Source organism: Leptonychotes weddellii, unplaced genomic scaffold (assembly GCF_054177405.1).
Source record: "Leptonychotes weddellii isolate Sample4059 unplaced genomic scaffold, ASM5417740v2 HiC_scaffold_1605, whole genome shotgun sequence".
Lineage (NCBI taxonomy): Eukaryota > Metazoa > Chordata > Mammalia > Carnivora > Phocidae > Leptonychotes > Leptonychotes weddellii.
Window position 1 is genome coordinate 1 of NW_027742797.1, and position 14,156 is coordinate 14,156.

Sequence of the window (14,156 nt, forward strand, 5' to 3'; positions counted from 1 at the left end):
GCGCCTGGGTGGCTCAGTCGTTAAGCGTCTGCCTTCGGCTCAGGTCATGATCCCGGGGTCCTGGGATCGAGCCCCGCATCGGGCTCCCTGCTCGGCGGGAAGCCTGCTTCTCCCTCTCCCACTCCCCCTGCTTGTGTTCCCTCTCTCGCTGTGTCTCTCTCTGTCAAATAAATAAATAAAATCTTTAAAAAAAAAAAAAAAAGAATTTCTAAGATGTTTTTGATGTGAAATGTTGGGGTTCAGGAGTGAATGATGAAGAAAATTATTGAGAGGTCTTTGGTGCAAAAAACATGGTATTATTAAACACAGGGATAGGACCCATGGGAAGAAAGAGCTGTACTGGGTTTGTGAGCAGTGAGGGATGATATGCTTTCAAGTGGGGAGGGGGTGAGGGAAAAACAGAAGTCTCTAACGAATTTGGAAGCAAGGTTTCCAGGATCTTGAAGGACTAGCTGGTGTTATGATGAGGTCACTTACTACTATCTAGTAAAACCTTCAGATCTCTCTCAGTGGACCATATGCTTAGGGGATGATTACCAACATATATCTGGGGGGAGAGGGGGTAGAGAAAAAAAGTTTCCAGAGGGATTATCCTATGTTAAAGGGGACTTACAGGATCCTGGAGATCTGGCCAATGTCAAGCTAAGGTTGCTTTTTGGCCTCCAACAAAACATTAACATTGCCACAGTTGTGGATTCCTCGAGGAATGTCACGCTGTGCCGGTCTCAAGAATTTGTCAATGGGCTGCAAGTAAAAGGAAATTTAATTTTATCCACACTTCTTGATTTTGTTCTCCTCCTCAGAAACTACAAGAAAGGGGCATCTGGGTGGCTCAGTTAACTGTCCGCCTTCAGCTCAGATCACGATCCCAGGGCTCTGGGATGGAGCCCCACACCTGACTCCCTAGTCACCCCCACCACTGCGCATTTGCTCTCTTTATCAAATAGTAAGTGTAATCTTTCAAAAAGAAAAAGAGGCCCGGCGCCCGCCCCGTCCCAACCCCAGGGCTGCCATGGCCGGGGCCACTGCCCGCTCTCCTGCGGCGGGGACGGCCGGGGAGGTGGCCGGGGAGGTGGCCGGGGAGCCGGCGCGGGGCCGCTTTGTGCGGCCCAGGCGAGGGGTGGCAGGACGCGGGCCAGGCCACCTCCTGCTCGCCTGAGGCCGAGGAGGGGGCGACGGGACACCGTCGGACCCCTCTCGGCGGCGCCCCAGCCTGCTCCATTTTGTGCGGAGAGCCGGGCTGGGAACACTGGCCCAGACCCAGTCCCAACCCTGCGCCCTTGGCCCGGCTGCTGCGCTGGGCCCCCCAGGGGGGCAGCGCCATCCAACTGCGGGCAGGGGGCGTGGCAGGGCCGGGCAGCTTGGTCTCTCCCGTTGGCCCGGGAGGGTGGGTGGCTGGCAGGAGTTGGGCGAGGGCCGGGGGCCGGGCCGGGCGAGTCGGGGGGATGCGCGCCAGGGTTGGCCGGCCGCCGATCGGGGCGGTGGGGCCGGGGCCAGCCCGCGTACCAGCATGGGGAGGCAGCGAGGTGCCCGGGAGGAACGAGTGGACTTGGTTTACTCCGCAGTCCGGCTTACACGTAAAGGATGCATCCATCTGGCGGCTTGCGGTCCCTGGACTTGCCTCCAAGGCTGAAGTTGGGCGAAGATTAGACCCCTTTTTAGAAAGGTGTTCCTGAGCACCACTGACACACGGTTCTGACAGTATTTCACGACCACAGATGGCGACAGTGCTCCAGCTAGGCATCTCTGCGGACTACATCGGAGGAAGCCACCATGTGATACAGCCTCCTGATGATACGGAGGACGGCATGAATGATCACGAAGACGTTTACAAACGGTTCCAACGAAAGTTTCTGAGAGCAAGAGCTCGGTCTTCCAATTGCAAATGTAGCAAGGATAATGAAAAATGCCATATGTCAAACGGGAAAGACTGTGAAAGATGCCAAAGGCTGTGTTCAACAATGTGAGTTCATCAGCTTTCTAACATCTGAAGTGAAAAATGCCATCAAGACAAACGGAGGACAATCAACAAGATAGTCTTTGCCACACTGACCTTAGGCTTTGACAGTTATGTCGAACCTCTAAAATTATACCTTCAGAATTTCAGAGAGGCTCTGAAAGGAGAGAAAGGAATTTGGGGAAGAGTTACAGCTACACATGGACTAAGTGAAGCGCTGAGAGGAGGCATTTACCAGCCAGTTACCAGCTGGCTTAACAATGCAGAGGATCAACAACAAAGCCTTACGGGTTCATACAATGTCCTATCAACAGGCTTCTGGTGTTCAACAAATGCAGTTTTCAGGATCTGAAGAAACGGTGGCATGGGGAGTGGAGAGAAGCAAAGGAGTCTGTACGATTCTGGAAACAGACATTAGAAAGAAGTGACTGGGGAAATGATGTTTCTTTGTATATTAAATAGAGGTAATGTAGCTTCCTAATGCTTGACTGAGGTGTTAATTCTGACTTAATCTTTTTTCATGAATGATTTTAAAGAAAAATTTGGATTTTAGTTTATTTGACAGAGACATAGTGAGAGCAGGAACACAAGCAGGGGGAGTGGGAGAAGGAGAAGCAGGCTTCCCGCTGAGCAGGGAGCCCGATGCGGGGCCCGATGCCAGGACTCTGGGATCATGACCTGAGCCAAAGGCAGACGCTTAACGACTGAGCCACCCAGGCGCCCCTCTGGGATATAATTTAAATTGTGCTGGAAGAGGTTTAATTTAGACTAATTCGTAAGAACTCTTTAGGTCAATTAAGAGTGACTTAACTGAGAATGGGAGGCTGGGTGCTGTTGTAGGAGGCAGGCTGTGCTGTCTCCCTCCGGTGGTCACTGCGATAATCACCTCTAACGTGGGCACCAAGCTTGTGATTTGTGTGTAGTTGCTAGAAAATGGACATCAAGGAAGGTAGCTGACCTAGGGGAGGAAGCCACCTGTTCTCTGGGAACCTGAATGTCTCGCTGACCCATAGAGTGCACTGCAGACGCAGACGTTGGGACAGGCTGTTATTTCCTTACCCATTTTCCTTTTATGATTGTTGACTTTCTCCTTACGAAGGGGCCAAAGAGGACAGAGAGGGAACACAAGCTGGGGGAGTAGGAGAGGGAGAAGCAGGCCTCCTGCTGAGCAGGGAGCCCGATGCGGGGCCCCATCCCAGGACTCTGGGATCATGACCCGAGCCGAAGGCAGACGCTTAACGACTGAGCCACCCAGGCGCCCCAGAAAAATTTGGATTTTAAAGGTATTAAAATATTTTTGTTTTGTACGAGAGTTTGTTGCTCTGTAGGACTCCTGTATGAATTGCATTGTATATTGCAATTTATTACTGTCAGATTTGTACAGTTTCTTATTTTCATGTTGAATCAGGTTACTTTTGTAATTCAGCTCAACTGCTGGGTTAATTCATGGTATTTGCCCTTTTAATGAAATATAAGGGTAGAGGGGCACCTGGGTGGCTCAGTCATTAAGCGTGTGCCTTTGGCTCAGGTCATGATCCCGGGGTCCTGGGATCGAGCCCCGCATCGGGCTCCCTGCTCTGCGGGAAGCCTGCTTCTCCCTCTCCCACTCCCCCTGCTTGTGTTCCCTCTCTCGCTGTGTCTCTCTGTCAAATAAACAAAATCTTTAAAAAATATATATAAGGGTAGAGTTCGGGGAGAAAAAAAAAAGAGTAAGCGAGAAACAGAGAAAGGGAAAGAGAAAAAAAAAAAACTCCAAGCAAAAGAAACTCAGGAGTAAAAAGCTTCCATTTGAAATGTGATGGTTTCTGCATATCGCTCAGTACATCTAAGGTCCATGCAAATGTAAGAGGGAAAATATGAACACTACAGGGGAGGAATCTTGCAGAGAGCACCAAGGCAACGAAAGAAATTAACATCAGGTGTATGGAAACAAATGTTATCAGTGCTTAAGTCACACCGAAGGACAAACTATCACTGGTGTTTTCTTGTGGTCTGAAAACAGTAATTCAGAATATAAATATAATTATGAAAATACAGTGGATATAAACACAGTTCAATTACATAGTTTCTGTGGAAAGGAATGGAGAAAGGGCCCACAGCAACCCCTTGGCTGAGTCCAGACAGGCCCAACAGGGGACCCACCTCACAAAAGCCATAGGCCCTAACTAACCAATTCTGACAACCAGGTACAGTCACCAAAAAAGGGAAAACTCCCTAAGTCCCCAAAACTCACCTTCCCCCTTTACACACAGCCCCCACCCCCTACTATCTCCTTGCAGACAGCCTCTCTGCTGACCTGCATGCTGCTCTCTTGGAGTGTATTCAATAAACTTCTAAGAACTTTGTTCTGCCACAGGTGAATTCTTTTCAGTGCCCACTTAACTGGCTTCCACCCAATCATCGACCCACATTTGGGGTCCCCATCTGATGCTCAGAGACACCACATTTAGACACCAGTTTCCATGTACTGTTAATACCTAGTATATGTTTTTACTTAAATTTCTATATTTAAAGAATTATTTAGGGCACCTGGGTGGCTCATTCGTTAAGCGTCTGACTTTGGCTCAGGTCATGATCCCAGGGTCCTGGGATCGAGTCCCACATCAAGTCCCACATCAAGTCCCACATCGGGCTCCCTGCTCAGTGGGAAGCCTGCTTCTCCCTCTCCCACTACCCCTGCTTGTGTTCCTGCTCTATGTCTCTGTCAAATAAATAAAATCTTTAAAAAAAAAAATTTATATTTTAGGAGGACGGGAGGGGCAGAAGTAGAGGGAGAGAATCTCAGACTCCCCTCTGAGCAGGGAACCAAAGGTGGGGCTCCTTCTAGGACCCTGAGATCATGACCTGAGCTGAAATCAAAGGTCCAGTGTTTAACACACTGAGCCACCCTGGTGAAACTCTAGTATATTTTACATAGAACATCTTTTTCACATTATAAAGAGCAAGACTCCAAACCCCTCCCTCCATTTTTTAATCTGAGAAACTTCCGAGTTATTCTGGATGTTATATCCATCATTTTTATTTGGGCATTTTCTTACTCCTGGGCTACACAGACCTGATAAAGCATTTAGACGGGACCTAAATTAGAAATGTTCCCCTCACCACCCCCACCCCAGATAGCCCAGGACCAGATCTCATCAGCAATAGGACTCTTGGACTCAATACCTTCCCCTCCGGATTTGTCACCAAAGGAATATTTTCAATACATGCAGGACTTTAATTCAAAGTGACAACTGCTGGTGGCCTTTTGGAACCCAGGTTGCAAAGAAGGGAGAGAACGCTCTGGGATATAGGATAGAAGTGTTCTAAAGACCCAGCCTGTAGTATCATTTCTGAAAACAAATACCACATTCATGAAAACATGTGCCAGAAACTTCAGAACTAGAGGAATCAACATTTACAATTTCTAAATGCAAGGAATTTCAGGAGAAAAACATGACATGGCCTCTGACTTAGGACACCAGGCTTACCTGAGAACTGGCCATTTCTTCTTTCACCTTGTCCTCTGGATTTCTTTCTCACAAGGCATTTGTCGAGAAATCACAGCTCCATCAGGGAAAAAAATGCCCCTAAAGCCACCAACAGAATCTCTTCACCTGTAAACTGTTCACCTGAAGGCAGGACCCTGAAATTCAGATAGACCCAACATCCTAGTCCTTTGCATCAGGAGCTTTTCAGAAACTGTGAGTTCCTACTTGAAGACCAGTCCCTGACTTTTCCTTCCCGACTTTCAAGGGGCCTCCCCTCCCACAGGCACCCACAAGTTCTACAGCCTAGGAGCCGTGTGCTGCCCGGACCTGACCCTCCCGGACTCACGTCGCAGAGACCCTGTTACCTCTCCTTGAGCCAGAGCCCGCTCTCACCTCGAGTCCTTGTGCTTAAACCTGGCCTCACTTAGAATCACCTGGAGCCCTTAATGAACACAACACTTGTTTTAACCCAAACCAATGGAAAGAATCTGAGGGGGAGGGCAGCAGATAGGATCCTTTTTGAAACTCCACACGTGATCCTACTGGGAAGCATTTGGGGACGTGACAAGCAAGGCAAAGCACGGTGACCAGGGCTGTGGTTGTGAGCAGATTTAGATCCATGCCTTCTCCACTGATGAGAGTTTCTGGGATGATACATTCTCCCTCTTTCTGCTACACAGAGGGAGGAGCCTTACAAATGGAGCTTTCCGGGGCGCCTGGGTGGCTCAGTTAGTTAAGCGACTGCCTTCAGCTCAGGTCATGATCCTGGAGTCCCAGGATGGGGTCCCGCATCAGGCTCCCTGCTCAGCGGGGAGTCTGCTTCTCTCTCTGATCCTCTTCCCTCTCATGCTCTCTGTCTCTCATTCTTTCTCTCTCAAATAAATAAATAAAATCTTTAAAAAAAAAAACAAAAGGAACTTTCCCTTATAAATGCAAATGTCCCTTTCAAAAGTAGACACAGGATTTCAGAGCTTTTCCTTCATCTGGTGTTTCTTTAAAACACCAGCCTAGGGCGCCTGGGTGGCTCAGTTGGTTAAGCGACTGCCTTCGGCTCAGGTCATGATCCTGGAGTCCTGGGATCGAGTCCCACATCAGGCTCCCTGCTCAGCGGGGAGTCTGCTTCTCCCTCTGACCCTCCCCACTCTCATGCTCTATCTCATTCTCTCTCTCAAATAAATAAATAAAATCTTTAAAAAAAAAACACTTCCACTTTATTAAAAAAATAATAATAAAAAATAAAACACCAGCCTAAAATAATCCTTAGACCAAAGAGACACATTTTAGGGTGACAAAAAGCTCCCCTTCTGTAGGTAAATGTTTCTGTCTGACACACATTTTTCCAAACTTAATGTACTTTTTACACTCCCATCAGAGATTTGAGAATTTTTTTTTTAAATTTTATTTGATAGAGACACAGCAAGAGAGGGAACACAAGCAGGAGTGGGACAGGGAGAAGCAGGCCTCCCGCTGAGCAGGGAGCTCAATGCGGGGCTCGATCCCAGGACCCCGGGATCATGACCTGAACCAAAGGCAGATGCTTAACGACTGAGCCACCCAGGTGCCCCAGATATGCAAATTCTAATTCCTCAACATTCTCACTGAAAACTGGTGTTATCCTTTTTATTTTAGCCATTCCAGAAAATACTGAGTGGTTTCTTATTGTAAAATATGAAGTGGTCTTCCTATACTTGTCCTGGTGACTGAAATGGACACCACTTAAAAGAATCAAGTGGAACAAAAGTCAAATGGCTGCATTAATCCTTCAGTGAGACTCCATTTCAAAGATTAAGGGGTACACATACCTGATGAGTACTGAGTGAGGTATAGACCTGTGGAATCACTATATTCTACACCTGAAACCAAAAACACTTTGTGTTAACTGGAATGAAAATAAATCATTAAAAAGTCGGAGAACCTGGGGGGCAGGGTTAGATTGGCAGCTGACTCTTTATGCGCCTGAGGTCAAGATCTCAGGGTTGTTAGAAGGAGCCCAGGGATTGGCTCTGGCCCCAGTGTGGAGTCTGCCTAAAACTGTCTCCCTTTGCCGCTCCCCTCCCCCAACACCGCCAGAAACAGGTGCACTCTTTCATAACCATTTTTAAAGAGCAATTGTTCTATTTTAAGGGTACAAAATAAAATCTAGAATTAAACTGTCATAAACCAAAAAATAAAAAGTTAGCTTCAGGGACTATATATATCAAAAAGTTAGCATGAAGAACACTAGGAAGGAAAAAAAATAACTCGAGTATGGTGCCTTCAGTCTGCAGTGGGAGAAATAAGGCATCTGACTGGGAAGACCTTTCTTGGTAAATAACGTGGCATGTGAAGACAATACAGAAAAGTCTTGTTACTTGGTTTGAATTTCATCATAAACTCATTTTGGTGAGGACTGGTCTTCTTCTGGTTTTAATGGGTCACAGAATCTGAGAAGCTTTGTGGTTCTCCTTCTCTGCGTGTGTATTTGCAGTTGTTTCGCGGCTGGCAATGGGAATGGGTGTTTCTGATCTACCTCCCAACTGGCAGCTCATTAACCTGCATGTTAAAAAAAATCACTTGAGATTCAGTTATGGCTCTACTAAAAGAAGGGTGATTTTCTTGGGTGCCTGGGTGGCTCAGTCGTTGGGCGTCTGCCTTCGGCTCAGGTCATGGTCCCAGGGTCCTGGGATCGAGCCCCGCATCGGGCTCCCTGCTCATTGGGAACCCTGCTTCTCCCTTTCCCACTCCCCCTGCTTGTGTTCCTGCTCTCGCTATGTCTCTCTCTGTCAAATAAATAAATAAAATCTTAAAAAAAAAAAAAAAAGAAGGGTGATTTTCTTTTGTAATACTACATGGCCAGAATACGCTTTAGTATCAGAAGCACAGCTTGCAGGCCTGTGGAACAGACCCATCTGCCTCTTGGAAACTTAAAATTCTTCCCAATGTGGTCCATTTACATGCTTGATGCATTCTTTTTTTTTTTAAGATTTTATTTATTTATTTGAGAAAGAAAATGAGATAGAGAGAGCATGAGAGAGGGGAGGGTCAGAGGGAGAAGCAAACCCCCCGCTGAGCAGGGAGCCCGATGAGGGACTCGATCCCGGGACTCCAGGATCATGACCTGAGCCGAAGGCAGTCGCTTAACCAACTGAGCCACCCAGGCGCCCTGCTTAATGCATTCTTGCAATGAGATTCTAAATGAATCCAAACACAAAAAGGACATTAGCTCCCCTCCCTAGAGGGTGACAGAGTCAACTCCAGCACCCAGGGATTCCCATTCACAGTACAAATGATTTAGTTGCTCCATCACGGGAAGCATAGAAGAATCAGCCACTTAGCAGGCTGAGCACTTTGAATGTAGCCAGGCTAAGTCCAGAGAAAACCAAGACAGGAAAAACAGTAAGATGACTAATTAGCACATTCATTCAGAGCTGAAACATATGATAGCATAAACATCACGAATAGTCACTGAGAGTTTCTGAATTTGGGAGGAAGCAGGAAGGGAGAAAAGATAAATATTTCCACTTGTTTGCAAAGGTATATTTTGTGCAACTGCTGCAAGTCAGTCCACCAAAGACAAAAAGTTTCAATTTGTAAAACACAAAATACTTTTTAAGGTTTTTCTTTACACTCCACTTAATTAACAAAGTAATATTTGATTTAGCTGCACAATAGTGATTGTACAATTCCATAGAACATTCCATGCTCATCACAGAGGCAGTCCTTAAAACCCACTTACTTAATGCATCCACCTACCCATGTCCACTCCGGCAACCATCAGCTTGTTCTCTAAAGTTAAGGAGTCTGTTTCTTGGTTTGCTTCTCCATTTCTTTTTTCTTTCCCGTTGGTCACTTTTTTGGTTTTTGACTTCCAAACATGAGTGAAATCATACAATACTTCTCTTTCTCTGACTTATTTCATTTGGCAGAATACTCTCTAGCTCCATCTATGTTGTGGCAAATGCAAGATTTCATTCCTTTGAGGGTGATAAATATTCCCTTTTAGATAGATAGATGGATGGATAGATTTCTTTATTCACTGAGGAGTCAATGAACACCTGGGCTAGACTAAAGCAGTGTACTTCAAGTGTATACTTCATAGACACATCAAAACACCACCTCAATGCATAAAGTGGGGCACATACTTTAATTTGGGGCCATGGTGCAATGCTTTAGAGTCCCAAGGCTAAGTCCAGAATATGCCATTCCAGCCAAAACAGGTTTAGGGAAGTTCTGTGGGAGTCTTCTCTAAGGGAAACGGAGGGAAAGCATTGGGAGAAAGGAGAGATGGTGGCTCACAAGGATGGATTGCAGATGTGATACCAGAAGTTCCATTAACTTGTGACTCTGCAGCGTGTTGTCCAGGGAATGTGCTGGTGAGAAGGGCTCCTGTCAGTGTAAGGCCCCTGCAAAACTATTGCCTACACAAAGTGGAAGCCAAAGAACACTATCATGGAGTATGTGAGCTAAAACATCAACACCTCTTATGTCACATACCTCTGTAATGTACCCATAATAATATCATAGTATTCACAAAGAGGAGAAAATCGTATAATAGACTAGGGGAAACATAATCACCCATCATTTAAACCTTCAGACCACCGAGGAAATGGATTCCTAGGTATATTATTCTACTCCATTACCAAACAGGTGATTGATTCCATCCGCCACCTACAACCCTCAATGAGACAGGTTAACACTGGAGGTAGGATAACACGTCATTGATTACACATCCACGTCAGTATGTTAAAAACCAGTATTTTTTCTTTAAGATTTTATTTATTTATTTGGGAGAGAGAGAGAGAGAGAGAGATTGCAGGGGCAGGAACACAAGCAGGGGGAGTGGAGGAGGGAGAAGTAGGCTTCCCGCCGAGCAGGGAGCCCGATGCAGGGCTTGATTCCAGGACCCCGGGACCATTACCCGAGCCAAAGGCAGATGCGCAACGACCAAGCCACCCAGGCACCCCAAAACCAGTATGTTTTCTGTTCCCTCTCTCGCTGTGTCTCTGTCAAAAAAACCCAAAAAAACAACAAAAAAAACCCCAGTATGTTTTCTTAATGAAAATATATTAATTTCACACACAGACTAAGTTATGCATTTCAAATCCACTCTATTATGACCAATACGGAAAACACACTTGAAAAAGCAGTCAAGTGCTGTTAGAACAATGTGGGAGTATCTATTTCCAAAAATTTCAAGACTGAGGTAAATTCTTTTTTTTTTTTTTAAAGATTTATTTATTTGAGAGAGAGAGAATGAGAGACAGAGAGCACGAGAGGGAAGAGGGTCAGAAAGAGAAGCAGACCCCCGGCCGAGCAGGGAGCCCGATGTGGGACTCGATCATGACCTGAGCCGTAGGCAGTCGCTTAACCAACTGAGCCACCCAGGCGCCCCAAGACTGAGGTAAATTCTTAAGAAAGCTGTATGTACAACAGTATGGCATTGTAGGGAGGAGTTACCTATCCTCTTTCGGTTATCTGTCAGGATTTCTTCATTTCAACCACATCAACTCATACTCTCTAACGATTGCACTTAATGAATAAAGATTGGTCGTTTACTGGACTGACACCTCGTTTTCCTTAAAGAACAATTAGTAAAACCGTGTATTTCTAATATTGAGGAAGTTCTTTAAATATATGGAGAAGCATGTGCTCTGAACACCTATTTCATGGTATCTTACGTCAATGTTATAACCGTAAGCAGCCTCTCCATTGAGATATACTTCGTATGTTGTGTATTATCCTGTCCTTCATCTTCCATGGAAAATTAGGGATGCATGAGTCCCACCTAATGTACCAGGACATCTAATATCTTTGATGTACCAACAATCAGCCACATGGCCGTACACACCCAATGGAATAAAAGAACTTTCTAAAGTGATTTCAGAGTAAAATACATTAATATTGTTAGTCACAAATCTCAAATACGGTTGCTGAAAAAATAAAAAACATATATTGAAATTATACATATATAAAACTCCATCCACTAAATCTTTTGAAACATAAAAGCATATACATTTTCTAAGTGTTTGATTTTTTCCTTATAACCATTTTCATACAGAGTAATGTCTGAATAAAATGACTAATGTACTCCTTTTATTTGATTTCTGTGACATTTATTGGCATTTGAATAGTTTTCTAAACATTGATATCTTTCAATTTACTTTCTCTAATTTACTCTGTTATTTCCTCCAGTATATATTAAAATGAAGGTCTTTCCACATTTCTTTTGTTCCAAGGGCCTGTATCTATAATGCATTTGGTGATATTGAGTAAGGACTGAACTCCAGAAAAGGCTTGTCCATTTTCTTTACATTTTACAATTTTGCTCCTATATGAGAACTATGATGTTGGGTGAGTTGGGAGATCTAGTGAGAGGTTGGATACATTCTTTATATTTGTATAGTTATGCTCCCATATGAAATCTCTGATATAGAATAAGGGAGGAGCAGTCCTCAACCATTTTCTCAAATAACTTACATTTCTGGATTTCTCTCCAGTATGAATTCTGTGATTTCCAGTAAGGGTTGTTTGCCTGCTAAAGGCTTTGGCACATTCTATTCATTTGTCAGGTACTTTTCTTTCCAGTATGAATTCTATGTTTAGTAAGGTGTGCATGCTGGTCAATGGCCTTCCCACATCTGTTATATTTCTAAGGTTATTGTCCAATATGAATTCTCTGATATGCAGTAAGGGGTGAGCACTCCTTAACCGTTTTTTCACATTCTTTCGATTTGTAAGGTTTCTATCTACTATGAATTTTATGTTTAGTAAGGACTGAGTGTCTGTAAAAGGCCTTGCCACATTCTGGACATTTGTAAGGTCTCTTTCCAGTATGAAGTCTGTGATGTCGAGTGCGGTTTGAGCGCCAGTTAAAGGCCTTTCCACAATCTTGACATTTGTAAGGTTTCTCTCCAGTATGACCTCTGTGATGTTGAGTAAGCCTTGAGTTCTGGTTAAAGGCCTTGCCACATTCTTGACATTTGTAAGGTTTCTCTCCAGAGTGAATTCTGTGATGTCGAACAAGGTCTGAGAGACTGTTAAAGGCCTCGACACATTCTTGACATTTATAAGGTTTCTCTCCAGTATGAATTCTGTGATGTTGAGTGAGGTATGAGTGACTCTTAAAGGCCTTTCCACATTCTTGACATTTGTAAGGTTTCTCTCCACTATGAATTCTGTGCTGTTGAGTACGCCTTGAGCTCTGGTTAAAGGTCTTGCCACATTCTTTCCATTGGTAAGATTTCTCTGCAGTATGAATTCTGTGATGTTGACTAAGGGCTGAATCTGAGTTAAAGGCCTTTCCACAATCTTGACATTTGTAAGGTTTCTCTACAGGATGAGTTAGGTGATGTCGAGTAAGTGTTGAGAGCCTGTTAAAGGACTTGCCACATTGTTTACATTGGTAAGGTTTCTCTCCAGTATGAATTTGGTGATGCTGAGTAAGGTATGAAGGACAATTAAAGGCCTTGCCACATTCTTGACATTGGTAAGGCTTCTCCCCAGTATGAATTCGGTGATGTCGAGTGAGCTGTGAGGGCCAGTTAAAGGCCTTGCCACATTCTTGACATTGGTAAGGTTTCTCTCCAGTATGAATTCATTGATGTTGAGTAAGTTCTGAGCATGACTGAAAGGCTTTGGAACATTCTTTACATTTGTAAGGTTTATCTCCAGTATGAATTCGGTGATGTCTATTAAGACTTGAGTGATGGTTAAAGGCCTTGCCACAATCTTGACATTTATAAGGTTTCTCTCCAGTACAACTTTGGTGATGTCCAGGAAGGGTTGAGCACAATGTAGAGGCTATCCCACATTCTTTACATTTGTAAAGTTTCTCTCCAGTATGAATTTGCCTATGCCCATTTATTGATGAACAGTCTTTAAACGTTTTACCACATTCTTTGCATTTGTGTATTTTCTCTCCAGGATGCATTTGCTGATGTTGAGATGGTGTTGAGTGGCAGTCAACGGATTTGCCACATTCCTTCAAAATGGAAGTTTTCTCTCCCCCAGGGATTATCTTATTTATATTTAGCCTTGATGACTGACTAAACATGGTCCCTGGTTTATTGCATCTGAATGGGTTTTTTCCCTCATGAATTGTCTGATGATCACCAATACTGGAGGACTGCTTAAGAGCTTTCCCACATTTATTATATTTATGAGGATTATCTCCCAAAGGGAGGCTCTTATGTATAGTAAGGTTAGAGCTTTGATTAAAGCCTTCCCCACATTTATGACATTCATAATGGTTCTCTGGAAACCAAGTCCTCACACATCTATGAACACTGGAACCCTGGTTAAATGTTTTCTCAGATTCACTGAATTGAGCAATTCTGTCTCCATTAAAAAGGCTCTGGTAATTCTGTAGGGTTGACTCCTCAGTGAAGCACCTTTCATACAGATCTGACTTAGCACTTTGTTCTTCATTTCTAAATCTCTGATTATCAGAAATATTTGACTGAAAGGTCAAACCAGTCCTATCTTCAAAATGGTTCAAATCATTATTTTCAGCATGGACTAGGTAACTTTCCAGTTTTTCCAAATGGTCTGTCCACAAATATGTATGTTTGAATATTTGATTGGAGCTTTTCCTTACAGAAACACACTGCTTTGCAGAAAGAGTTGACTTAAAAAGGGAGGTTTTCCACAATGTTTTATATCCTTCACCATTTGGGGCAGTGAGATTCTTATTAAGGGCAATTGCCTTGGTTTGGGTATAGCCTCCAGGAAATCTTTGATGCCCTTCACTC

General features: G+C 44.3%; 1 protein-coding gene and 1 pseudogene across 1 annotated transcript; one reads left to right on the forward strand and one right to left on the reverse strand.

The window, feature by feature from the left end:
* The first annotated feature begins 1,650 nt into the window (after positions 1–1,650).
* Positions 1,651–2,503, forward strand: LOC102740395 (nuclear transcription factor Y subunit beta pseudogene; annotated as a pseudogene).
* A 9,558-nt stretch (positions 2,504–12,061) lies between these two features.
* On the reverse strand, positions 12,062–13,864 carry LOC145718460 (uncharacterized; the record flags this gene model as incomplete). The annotated part of the gene is given in 1 exon segment (XM_081809964.1): positions 12,062–13,864. A coding segment is annotated over 1 exon segment (1,803 nt), but the record flags the coding sequence as incomplete, so codon positions are not given.
* Between the last annotated feature and the right edge of the window lie 292 nt (positions 13,865–14,156).